Genomic DNA, 12,709 nt, shown 5'->3' with positions numbered 1-12,709 from the left:
GGTTGATGATCATTTCCTGTTCATTCTCAGTGAAAGTGCATCAGTTACTTCACACTGGACCGTTCAGTCAGTCAGCGGTGCAGGAAACACTCAGATCTGTCCAACACAACACAAACACAACACAAACACAACACAAACACACTCCTCCACCATTAAAGTCCACTGAACATCTGTCTGTTCTGGTACAGAGTGGATCCTTTAACTCACCAGAAGTTTTGTACTGATTCTGAGCAGGGGAACATGTGCGCATGCGTGCGCATGTCTGTCCTGAGGCGGAAGTGATTCAAATTACAGCGCGGCGGTTAACGAGCCACGCTGAGAGAGACCACAAACACAACACAACCGAACAGAACTATCTGGTACTGAATGGTTCTGAGGATAAAACAGGACGGGTTTCATTTCTCACTGCGGGAACTAAACAAGCTCGACCGGTCGGAACAAAGACCGTGAATGTGTCACCTGGTCCAGAGAGTTACTGAGGTATCGGACCGTGAAGGCAGCACGGAGGTAAGAGAGCCTCAGTGTTCACATCATGTTACTAACATGTCCAACAGTTTAGTTCATCTCCTGATCGCAACTGTTTGTTACTTTCTGTGTGAATAAGTCACATGAAAACTGCGAACTGGAGGGGACATGTAGGCTGTAGCTCAGTGGGTAGAGCTGGTGGACTGGTGATCAGAAGGGGCGGAACTGAGCTACATGTCGAAGAATCCTTGAGCAAGATACTGAACCCCAAAGTTGCTCCTGATGTGCAGATGCCATCAGTAAGGGTCCTGCGATGAGCTGGCAACTCATCCAGTGTATCTGGCCTATGCCCATTGTGTGTGTACTGGATTTGGCCCCAGTAAGCCCCGCAGCCCCTCAGGGGGAAACGGCAACATCCCGCGACTCTTACGGATAAGCGGAAAGAAAACAAAACGAAAAACCTTTTATGTTCTTTCATGGAGTTTATATCTTCACTGCTGAAAGAACAGAAAGCAGCTCACTGCCAGTTGCAGCTTCTTAACTTGATTCGCTGATCAGCTCATTGATCCGTGATCCATTTATTGCATTGTTGTCTGCAACATTAGTAAACTTGAGTGTATCAGTGAGGCTCAGTGAGATGTGATCCTGCTGCTCCCTGCTGATCTTTGGTTGAACTTCTCTTTGTGTCGATAAAGTCTTCAGTCGGTTTGTGATCACTTGGATTGAACAGATCTGTATTAAAATCCTCACAGATGAACGCGACCTTTTAATTTGACATTGTAAACATTTAATTACTCGAAATTTTCGATATGGGTCGAGCAGCTGAGATCAGGAGAGAAACGGGATTAATGCGTATTCCATCTGATCCCGCTCAGCTGCCGTAGGAGGCGGTGACGCTCCTCAGTAAAACCAGGAAGTTTGTGTTGGAGAGTAGCGTACGAGCGTTGGCTTTGAAGCTGACGGACACCACACTCCCAGCTATTAGTGTTAAATACCCTAATTTTAAAGTTTAGGACTAAGAAAGTTACAAGGATCAGTTTTTAAAGACAAGGTGTATCTACTGCGCCCGCAATTTAGTTTTTAATACCTCAGTTAACGGTGCTCATCTTGTTAGCTTTGTGAGCTAAGTTGCTGTTAGCATGTCAGCAAAACAGAGTTACAGGATGTTTGGATGTTTGTTTGTAGTTCTGAAGTTTCTGTCAGTCTGTGTCTGGCTGCTCACTTTGTCTGGAGCAACATTCGCACATGAAAACGGTAAGAAAGTTACTTTTATCATCGTCAGAACAGTTTCATGTTATAACTACTAATCCCGTTATTCATCGTCAGTCAGTGACAGGACCCTCAACCTCCACCTACACGTTTCCCCACGTTCAGTAGGTGTTTAGGTGTTTATCTTAATACAGCTAAGAAACAAACTCGTGTGTGAAACAGTCTAAAATAACGTCAGCATGCTGTTTGTATTCCTGCAGGAGAGCTGTGTGGTTAAAGGGGTTTAATGTATCTTCAGAAACTATTTTGATCAATACTGAACTGAATATAGTAAAAAGAGACGAGAGTAGGTTTGATAAATATTCATTCATTCATTCATTCATTCATTCATTCATTCATTCATTCATTCACTATGAATCTGGTGGAGCAGCTTCATCACTGTGTCACTTCACATTGTGTCAGGACACTCTTGTGTTTGGAACTGAGGCTTTGAAAGTGTAATTATTTTATTTTATTGCTTAATACATCTTAAGTGTTAAGTGTTTTAACCAGTCTGGTGTCTTCACTGTTGTATTACCATCTTCATGGTGCGTCACACATCGTCCCTGGGACAGGATGTGGACACATGCAGGCCTCTCTGAAGCCACAGTGTTGGCTGCAGTCTGTGGTTTGGCGTCGTCTTGCTCCTTACATGCAGAGATTTTCAGTATTTCCTTTGATTATATTTGGTGTAGAATCCAGCAACTGTGCGTTGACAAACGTTCCTGAGGTTGTTGACCCTCGCCCGTCTTTGCTTGTGAACGTCTGAGCATTTTCCTCTTTCATACCGAATTGTGACACTATCAGCTGTTACTAATGAACCTGTCTGTTTACCTGTGGAATGATCCAAACAGGTGTTTTCTGAGCGTTCCACCACTTTCACAGTCTTTTGTTGCCCCCTATATATGTAGAACACTTGATATAACATAACATGCTAAGTTTACATTCAGACCAAATTCAGCAGAACGCAGGTCCTCCTATTTATTTTAATGACAGAGGTCTGTTTTGGCTGAGGCGGTGCTGGTATCAGGAGGTTCTGGAAAAACAGTGCAGCCGGTTGTAACGAGAAAGTTGAAACAGACTTAAATTTTGCAGAAATGCAGCCAGATGTGACACTGTGGCAGCCAGTTACATAATCAGGTGATCAGACCTGCAGCATGAATGAGTGAAACCACGGTGTCACATTACATGTTGTGTGTTGTCACTCAGTTTCACACATCTGTGGATGATGATGATCAGTTTAGGACCGGCATGTTTCACCTACTGTAGCAGGCTTATGACCTCAGATGAGCAGCTGAGTACACCAGGTCAGCAGCCGGACGTCCTACTCAAACTGGATAACTGTTTCAGAGGGAACACTACAGTCATTCCTCTGTGCAGCGTAGCGTTACACCTGTGAACACTTGCTTTGGTTTTGCGCCCCAGTTTAAAACACAGGGTAATGATCTGCCTCGCCTTATTTTTAATCAGTCAATATTGACAGACAGTCACTAGTGGGCCGAGGATGCTAGTAGCATTACAGCATAACAGCTTCGTCCTTCAGAAAACTGATCGGAGGGGTGGAAAGTTCACAGTATGTCACACACACTGGCCATGAAGTGACACTCCAACACTGCTGCATTGCTGGATTTGATCTGAATGTACATTTATTCATGCTATAGCTGGGTATTGATTGCATTCACCACCAATGGACAGGCAGCTACTGTAGCTGTCAGCTGTCCAGATCCTAAGTAAATAAAATAAAGGACCAGGGAGGCTGGAATAACTTCCCACAGACTACTGAACAGTAGATGAAAGATTTATCCTTTACATATAAACCTACAGCAGTTATTAATCTAGCTGTTAAACCAACATAAGTTATAACTAGCAAATACTGTTTTAATGTGAGCTACGGTAACTTAGATCTCTGTGATACTGTTGAGATGAAGGTGCAGCCAAATTTGAGATGTCAGTAGCACTTTATTAGAAGTGACTGTGATTTAAATAAGGTTTCTTTCCTGTTTGAAAACATACAGCTGCAAAACATTATAACTGTAAAATTCCATAAAACAAATGCCTGAACATTAATGTTTTTTTCTCTACAGCTACAGAGATAGAAAGTTTAACCACAAGACTGTGGAGTTAATTTGAAAGAATCAAATAAGTCCACTGTATTTTGAGACCAGTCACAGAGATTGTAAGAGAGGATAGCTGCAAACTGTCAAGGCTTTATTAATGGTTATGTAGCGCAACGTCACATTATATTACAGGTGTGAATCGTCACTGGCATCATGATTGATATGATTACAATCCAGCTGTCAGCAATTTTAATGCATGAACATTCTCAATATGTCTTGATGTATCTCAAAGTATGGCATCCTCAGTTTTCTATAATACAGGCAGGGCTACTTCTTTATCATTTGATAACATTTGCCATCAGATAAATCCAAACTCACTTTTTATTTAGGAATTCCTTCCAGTAATCTGTAAATCTGAAACAGTGCACAATATAAAAGCTGCATCTTTTCAGCAGCAGCGTCTGCGTCTGTCTCAGTTCAGGACACTTACTGAATCTGAAACATCAAAAACAGGACTCTGCTGCGCCTCTCCGTATATAAATAATCTGACTACCATCTAACATACTTTGAACCGTTCTTTCAGAGCAAGTGAGTTGACACGAAAATGTGTTAACTGATCTTTTGCTTTACCCTGATGGCTTATAAAACATAATGATTAGAAGATGCTTTGTCTTACAGGTCCAGTTGTCAACAAAGTGTTCGTGAAACAAGGCAGTGATGTCGTTTTACCCTGTTCGATCAACACCAAGGAAGACATCTCAGGAAAGCTCTTTGACTGGAGGAAAAATGGTCAGAAAGAAGGTCAGAAGGAGGTGAAGGAGGTGTTCCTGTATGATGCAGGCAGTCATTACAATAATGGACGTCCAGGTCAAGATGAGCAGTTCAAAGGTCGAGTCTCACATTTTCAAGATCAACTGGAGAACGGCAACGCCTCCGTAAAGATCAGAAATACCAAGATGGCCGACAGCGGGATCTACAGCTGTGATTTTCCAGATCATGAACCGAGACAAACCGTCTATAATGAGCTTGTTGTTGGTGAGTATTTTCGTTAAACAGTTAATATTAAAGTTTGTCTTTGCAACTTCTGCGTTGTGCTGGAAGTTGGTTATTACTTTATGTTAGCAGACTCCATTTCCAAACTAACATAAGCTACTGTTGCTCTCTGTTAGAGGAGCAAACGGAGACACTGAGAACCTGCGTCAAATCACATCGTTTCGACTATTGCTGAAAATCTGACCTGAGTGTGAAAACACATTAACTAGCCACCGTTTTGTGCTGGGAGACATTTTCCCTCATTAACATGACCACACACACACACACAGTCCTGATACCACAGAGTAGGGCACCAACTGAGGATCCACCTGTAGAGGTGGCAGAAGTCCACACATTGTTTCCTCCAGCAGAAGTTCAGATACTTGTGTAAAACTAGAAGTTCTGATCCAGCTTGTTTCCTCCAGTACAGTAACAGAGTTCAGGCTCTGACATGGACTCAGAGTATCAGAGTAAAAAGTCTCCCTCTGAAGGACATTTGTGCTCAAAGCTAACTGAAGCTCACGTCATATTAATAGAATTCAAAGACTATTAAAGTTAAAGGTAGAATCAGTAGGATTTGTCCCAGCTGTTCCTGAACGCACCACAAAGACAGTTGATTGTTGAGTCTCATTCCCAGGACGTCAAATAGACACATGTTGGGTTGGTAAAGCGTCCCGAGCAGCAACAAAGAGAGAAAATCAGAAACTCTCTGCAGATACGAGACACTAACACGCCTTTTCTCCACATTCCAGCCTCCCTCTCTGTCTGTTTACGGCTTCTTACGTCTCTTACGTCTGATTGGTCCACATCAGTCTGCTGATGTTGGGAAGACGGTGTGTGATGAAGCCAAATAAAAAAAAGATAATTAGTGTGGTGCTGTCTAATCAAGCTCGATTGGACAGATTCAGACACATCTTATCATGCATGTTTGTTCTAGATGATAGTTCAGATTTACACCTCAGTGACGAGGCTGAGAACAGATGACTTGTTCATATCATCCATGCAGTGAGTGAATACTGATGTTCCTCGTTGTCTTTCAGAGTGCACCATGAAAGACCGATCAGGAGAAATCATCGGTGAGTGATGTTACTGGTCTGTACATCTGCAATCTTTATCAGCCACTGAAACTCAAACACACACACAGTTCACTTAGCACTTACACTTAAACCCGTCTGTTTTCTTAAATCAGCTGCACTGAACAACATTATGACTAATCACTCAAAGCTGATCAGCATCTGAGCTTAAGATATTTCTGATCAGCTCGTATTGATCCAGTACAGAGTTGGTAGATGAAAAAGTTGTTTGGTCAGTAAGTTGTAGCTCACATTGCAGATGTAGAAATCAGTGACATCATCAGGTAATTGCTGCTGATTTCTCCTGTTCTGGTAATGATAAAGTTTTTTGTGATCATAATTTAGTCGACTTCTTAATTGAATTGAACTTGTTATAAGTTGAAAGCAGATGATACGTACAGTGGTGATAAATCTGTTTCTGTTTTCTTTCATTTAATCAGTTGATGGTTTAAGTTTTCAGAAAATAGTGAGACGTTTGTCAGATTTTAGAAACTGGTGCCAGATAATAAACATACAGTAATCAAATGTTCCCTGATTGATTTAGATGATCGACAGAAAATTGCATGTTTATTTATAATTCCATAGCTGTTCTTAACAAGCTTTTGTTTATTTGACGTTCACAGGTACATGCCAGGAGCCATACATCAGAACACTGGATGAAACGAAGGACTGGTCTCTGCTGCAGTGTGAAGTTCGAGGAGCTTCTCCAGAACCTACAGTGGAGTGGCAGGACAGCGCTGGAAACATCCTTCCTGCTGAGAGGCCTCAGGTGTTAGAAAGTGGAGGCAGCTACGATGTCACCCTGAACATCACTGTGACCAAGACAGACCAGTACCGCTGTGTGGCCACTCAGGAGGAACTTAGCCATCAGATTTATGCAAAGACCTTCGTGTTTATCAGTGGTGAGATTTCTGTCTTGATGTTTTTACTCATCAAATTATTTTAATTGTTTTAGTTTTTAAAGATTTAGGCACCTTTTAAATGTTGTTCTGTGTCGTCTATGTTCAGTGTGATGTCCATAATAATCAGTAACATTTTGAGTTTTACATGAACTCTTTGTGACGTGTTTCAGAGAAACTCTGTGAGTACTGCTCCACCAAAGAGGCCGCTGGATGGCTTGGTGGTGGATTCATATTAGGAGCTGGTTTTGCTGCAGTTCTTGCTCTGCTTATAGCTACAAAGCACATCACAGTTAACTATAATGCAGGTAAGTCAGTGTTATGTACTGTATCATTATATATCAACACATCATGTTCAGACATCAACATTACAGAAACACTTTGTGATACAATCACATCCAGACAGTTTGTTTCTGTCTCCTCAGATTTGAACCCTTCTGTTTATTTACACGAGGCCTCTGGTTCTAATACTGAGCAATTTAAATTAAAAGAAAAAGAAATAAATACACACTGAGCTTAATATTGTGTTTCCAGATACTAGATTTTCAACAAGGTGTATCTGTTCTTACTAAATCAATAAACTGCAGAGTGATCATCATCTTTTAACAGCTCAGTATTTCAAGTAATATCAGTTTATGTGTATGGTTGAATTACTGGATTAAGTAAGTTAACATAAGTTAACATAAGGTTACCTTACTTAATTATTACTAAACTGACCTTAAATTAAATCATCTGACATATTTACACATCACATCACACTAATGCTGCTGAAATATAACTTTTCCTTGTTATTATTCGATTGTATCTGAATTTGCTCAAATGTATCTTATCACTAATATTCAGTATGTAAACCTGCCTGCTCGCTGTATACACAGGCTTTATAAGCAGAGCCAATGCTGCTGTCAGCATGTTGCTGTTTTACCTTCTGACCACCAGAGGGCGCTCACACACCTCAAATAAACACCTGGAACACCAACAGGTGGTAACTTTCTTCATAGGTAATAATTGAGCTGATTCTCTGATGAGGAGGGAGGCATCGTTAAGCTTTTTAGATATTTTCAAGTTAGAAGTAATTAAACTTAACTTAATTTAAGTTAAGGAACCCAGAAACGATCCCATCTGTGGGAGCAGATCAGCCGGACACTGAATGTTGTTGCTGTGTAGCTGCCCATCTATTAGATAGCATGAAGTTAGCTAACTGGCTAATATTGATCCACACTCACATTCAGAGTGTCTATTCTCTTACTGCAGAGACACACTGAAACTATCCAGAGCAACTTTTCATTCTTCATTCTTGACTGTTTGAAAGATGAAACACCAAATTCTGTTCTGTGTTATATAAAAGTTGATTCATTGTAATATCCACCTGTGTTTCTGCAGGTCCCTGCCGACAGAGAGACGACTATTAAGCTCCTCCAGAGAAGCTGCCTAACTCGACTCTTTGAGAACGTTGCCTCCATGTTAAGGTGGACGTGTGTGTCACTGTCAGCTGGTGACACACAAAAAAAAACAAAGAGCTTTGTGAAACTTGGATCACTTGTCAGTCAGATTTACAGAGTGGTTTAGAAAAATACACATCACGATATACGGCAGCTCTTCAACACTTTAACGTGTTTCCCACCGGTTGAGAATTTAGTTGTTGTCGTTGTGTTGAGGTCAGTGAGAAATCAATCAATCAATCAAAGGTTTATTATTAACTCTTTTGTTCCACAACATGCTGTCGTTTACAGTTCATGCTGGTTATCCTACCGCCCTGCCAGTTAGTTTATCTTAAATTCTGTCTCGTCTCGGTTAACTTGCCATCAGCTTCAAATCAGTTGAAAGAACCTGATTTGTTATTTATTCATGCATCAGTCGACTCTCAGGCAGCTTTCTGATTTGTCAGCAATTTTTAATCCCTTTAACTTTGGATTGATCGATGAACTTTATTGTCTTCCCAACAGAGACAGAAAATCATTTGAATTTTAACTAAATATATGCATAAAGTATATAGATGCATTTTACAATCACATCAACATGAGGGAAGTGATATTAAACTTCCATTTTAACTCGACTGATTTTATAGACTTTTTAAATACTTCATGAATTACAAACTGTACGAAGTAAACTGAACACAATGTTACATCTTCTGTTCTTTTTTTAAATTACATTCAGTAGACCAAAGAAATAAAATGTGTAGGGTGTAATTATGTTGTTGCGGTAATGAACATTTCAGTAGTTTTACCTGCCAGAAAAAAACACTAATTAATATCTAATCAATTAAAAGCCTTATCCGCTTGCACTCGTTAGCTTAGCACCTTTGAGCTCAGCTTTTGTTTATTTATTTATTTATTCTTAGCTCCACTCACCAATCAGGAACAAACACGCACCTACGAGCTGACAACAAACTCCACTCTGTTACCGTTCTGAGTTCACAAAGTTCAACTCCAATCATGTTTTACTGTCTGTTACATTTTTCCTGCTCAGCATCAGCTCCGCTCTCTACATCTGACAAACATACTACAATCAGCATAGAGCATACGTATGTGAAACACGAGTGACTGATTAAATCAATCAACACACCTTAAATTTGACCCCCAACTACTAACTTAAGTTGTGTCAGCTGGTCTGTGTGCTTTAAGTTACTGTCACACATTTGCGAAATCACCAGTAATGAATATTCATCTTTACTAATATCCTGTAAAGACGAAGATGTGTCATTACTGCGTCTTTTTTTTTTAGTGTGAATGAGTTCAGTATTCTGTTTTTGAATGTTTTCTTGTTAGTTTATATTTTATTTGTTTTGTAAATAATAGTCATAAGAAGCAGGAGAAGCGAAACAGTAACAGGGAGAGAATCTGGTCCTGAGCGGCTGCAGCTCAGGAGGCAGAGCGGGTCGTCTGGTAATCAGACGTGGTCGTTGGTTTGAATCTTCGCTCCTCCTAGCTGCATGTTGAAGTGTCCTTAAGCAAGATACTGAACCTCAAATCGGACCTGATGTGCAGTTGGCACCTTGCAATAACCTCTGCCATCAGTGTTGAATGTGTGTGAATGTGTGTGTGAATGGGCGAATCTGAGAAGTGTTTTAAAGCAGCTTTGAAATACAAGTCTGTAGAAATAGGAGTCCATTTACTTTTTAATAGTCCAGATGAGAAAAGAGAGAAACAAGGGACAGTTTTAAATCTGAGATTGTTAAAACCATGAATCTAGTTAATTTTTCTGATTGACTGAAAAAGGGAAAAAGATTCTCTTTTCTCACTTGGATTTTAAAGAGAATGTGGAGACTTAGTGTTTTGTAAATACTGTACAAAAGAATATTTTTTCTGGAATTAAATGTCAAGAAATGTACACTCAGCCATCTTTTTTGGTGCCTTGTTGGTTTTTTCACTGGTGTTCAACACGTCCCCACCAGTAAAAATATGAGTTCAGTTTTTGGGTGAAAAAGTGTTAACACGTTTTTGTTTGTCAAATCAGTTTACCATCAGAAAAAATTAGGCTTGTTGAGTTTTAACAATAATTATAACAAGGCATTACAATCATTGTCCTCCAGAGTCCTCAGGTGATGCACTGCAAAGTTAGTGAGCAAGTGTCACAAGAATTGCAGAGAAAGAGCAGCCAAGTGATCCTAATGCTAACATGCTAGCTCGACAGTGGTGAGTGAAAGTAAACCACTTCTGCTGTCTACGTGATGTATTTATTTTATAAGACCCTGATGCTAAACTCACATCAGAGAGCGAGCTGCATTAAAGGTCGACTGTTGGTTTCTCTTTACGCTTCACTTGTGCACTGACTCACCTGATCACACCGTCAGTGTGATTTCTCTCACCAGCGAGCAGCTGATTCTATGTGCAGAATTTGCCAAAAAGCCTCTGACACTTTCTGTCCTGCGGCTACAGCCACAGGTGTTCACTGAATTACTGTCGGCCTGGTGTCGGGCATTTACACGTGAATGAGACTTGAGGAAGTTAGATATGATTATTAGTGACAGTGATGTGCTGCACCTACAGCCACTGAGCCTGCTGTAGGGTAGCGTAACGATGAAGTATTTTTGTAGGTTAATTGAAAGTAGCCTCATCCAGGTGCACTCCACAAAAAACACATGAGAGTTTTGAAAATAATCCCTGAAAAGCACAAGTTTAGATACTTTTTATGATGATTTGTTCAGCAGGATAATCTGAACCAAAGATTGAGAGAGCAATAGTGACAGACTGTTATTCAGCTGCTGACGAGAGCACAAAGCACACAGCTGCAGCAGCGTAGTCCAGCGGTGCTCATGTGTTTGGTGGAGAACATCTGGTGTTTTGCAGCTGGATACTTTCAAATTGTATCTTGATCGCACTGTTTTCTACAGTTTTTAACCAACTTGCCTTAATTAAAAAAACAAAAACAGGTGCCAACATAAGAGCATTCCATGTCTTGTATACATTCACCGTGTTTGTGTTTTTCTACTGTTAAATGTCAGAACAAACATGTTGTCATTTGTGCTGAAAATTCAAGTTTTTCCTTTTGAACTGGTTGGACCAGACAAACTGTAATGTCAGTGTATGCTTGTTGTTGAAATAAGATTTTTTCCTTTTTTTTTTTTTTTTACAGCTCAGTTTGTTAAGTTGTTTTGTGTAAGCGGCACACTCCTTCACAGTTTACATCTGTGTGCCTTCATTTCCTGTCATCCAATTTCAACTGTAAAATAAAAGCATGACATTCCCTTAAAGGATAAAAACACTTTACTGTCATGTTCGTACTTTTGTCCAGGCTGTCTGAACAACAGCTGCAGTGGTCCTGGTTTATTTCGTTTTTCAGTGACATAAACATGTAACTCACTTTATGGGATGAAGATCTTTGTGTGCTGAACATTAAATCTGCTGTAAACTTCCTGTTTGTTTTGCAGTTAGCTTTCTCTCCTCCTGATTGGATAAAGTGGGCAGGGATACCAGAAAATGTCTGTTGTCTTTACTTACTGACCAAACCGTCTGGAACAGTGATAACGGTTGGGAATTTGTATTTCATTCTGCATATGAAGCTTTGTCAGCCTGTGTTTATTGAATAAACTGGATAAAAACAAAGTTAAGATTTTATTCTGGACTTTTCTTGATAATGACAGTTAAATAATAATCATGTTAAAACTTAAGACAGCAGCATTATGAAGTTATTGTACAGTGAACTCTTTGGTACTTAGTACTCAGATCCTTTACTTCGGTAAAAGTACTCACACAACTCTGCTGAGTTAAAGTGATGGAACAGAAGTTTTATAGCAGATTAAACTCAAAAATAAAAATACGTTCTGCAGTAAAATGTCTCTTGTGACTGATATCTGATGTTATGTGACATTATTAGATGTTAATGTTGATGCGTCAGTGTTCAAGCAGCACTGAAAGATTCAGAACTTTATTGCCATCAGCATGACTGACAGGATTTTGTTTTGGTGAGCGCACAGACGAGAAACCACAAACTCATTAAAAACATACAAACTCCAGCACCTGACGGACAGATCAGCAGCGACACCTTTAGATAAAGTGCACGAATGCAACATAAATACATCTGCTAGCTGCCCGATAATTTAAAACCTCCAGTGCCAAGCAGAGTGTGAAGAAGAGACACAGCTTCAGGATATGTGCTTTATTTTGAAAATCTGGCTGCTGTAGCTGTAATTATTTTGAGTCTTTTGTTAGAGGAAATTAATAAGGTTGTTAACTTCATGGGACGAGTTCTGTTGTTGTTGCTGCTGAGCTATTATAATGATAAAGAAGTGATGTAATTTGTTTGATTTTCTTATATATATGATGAATAGCAAAACGTTCACATACTAAAGTTTCAAGGAAATTAAAATATTCATTGTTGGGAAAATCTGCTGTCAAAATGACCAAAACAGCTCTGAAGATATTTCTAACAAGATCTGTGGCACAAATAACTTCTAGATGTGAGAGAACTACATAAATACACACAGAACTACATAAAT

The 12,709-nt window shown here is 39.8% G+C and overlaps 1 protein-coding gene across 2 annotated transcripts; it reads left to right on the top strand.

The window, feature by feature from the left end:
* Positions 1 to 1,403: 1,403 nt before the first annotated feature.
* On the top strand, positions 1,404 to 11,853 carry LOC119020569 (butyrophilin-like protein 1). Of its 2 annotated transcripts, XM_037099984.1 has the most exons (6): positions 1,404 to 1,719; positions 4,449 to 4,805; positions 5,843 to 5,878; positions 6,499 to 6,777; positions 6,948 to 7,082; positions 8,155 to 11,853. In XM_037099984.1, the coding sequence occupies exons 1-6, from the start codon at positions 1,605 to 1,607 to the stop codon at positions 8,181 to 8,183; spliced, it is 951 nt and encodes a 316-aa protein (XP_036955879.1). In that variant the 5' UTR covers positions 1,404 to 1,604; the 3' UTR covers positions 8,184 to 11,853. The 2 variants fall into 2 exon arrangements, with proteins under 2 accessions (XP_036955879.1, XP_036955880.1); XM_037099985.1 differs by lacking the exon at positions 5,843 to 5,878.
* Positions 11,854 to 12,709: the final 856 nt, after the last annotated feature.

The sequence above is a fragment of the Acanthopagrus latus genome, chromosome 6 (assembly GCF_904848185.1).
Source record: "Acanthopagrus latus isolate v.2019 chromosome 6, fAcaLat1.1, whole genome shotgun sequence".
NCBI classification, from domain to species: domain Eukaryota; kingdom Metazoa; phylum Chordata; class Actinopteri; order Spariformes; family Sparidae; genus Acanthopagrus; species Acanthopagrus latus.
The sequence above is the reverse complement of the archived record's forward strand: the minus strand, read 5'-3'. Positions and strand labels throughout refer to the sequence as shown.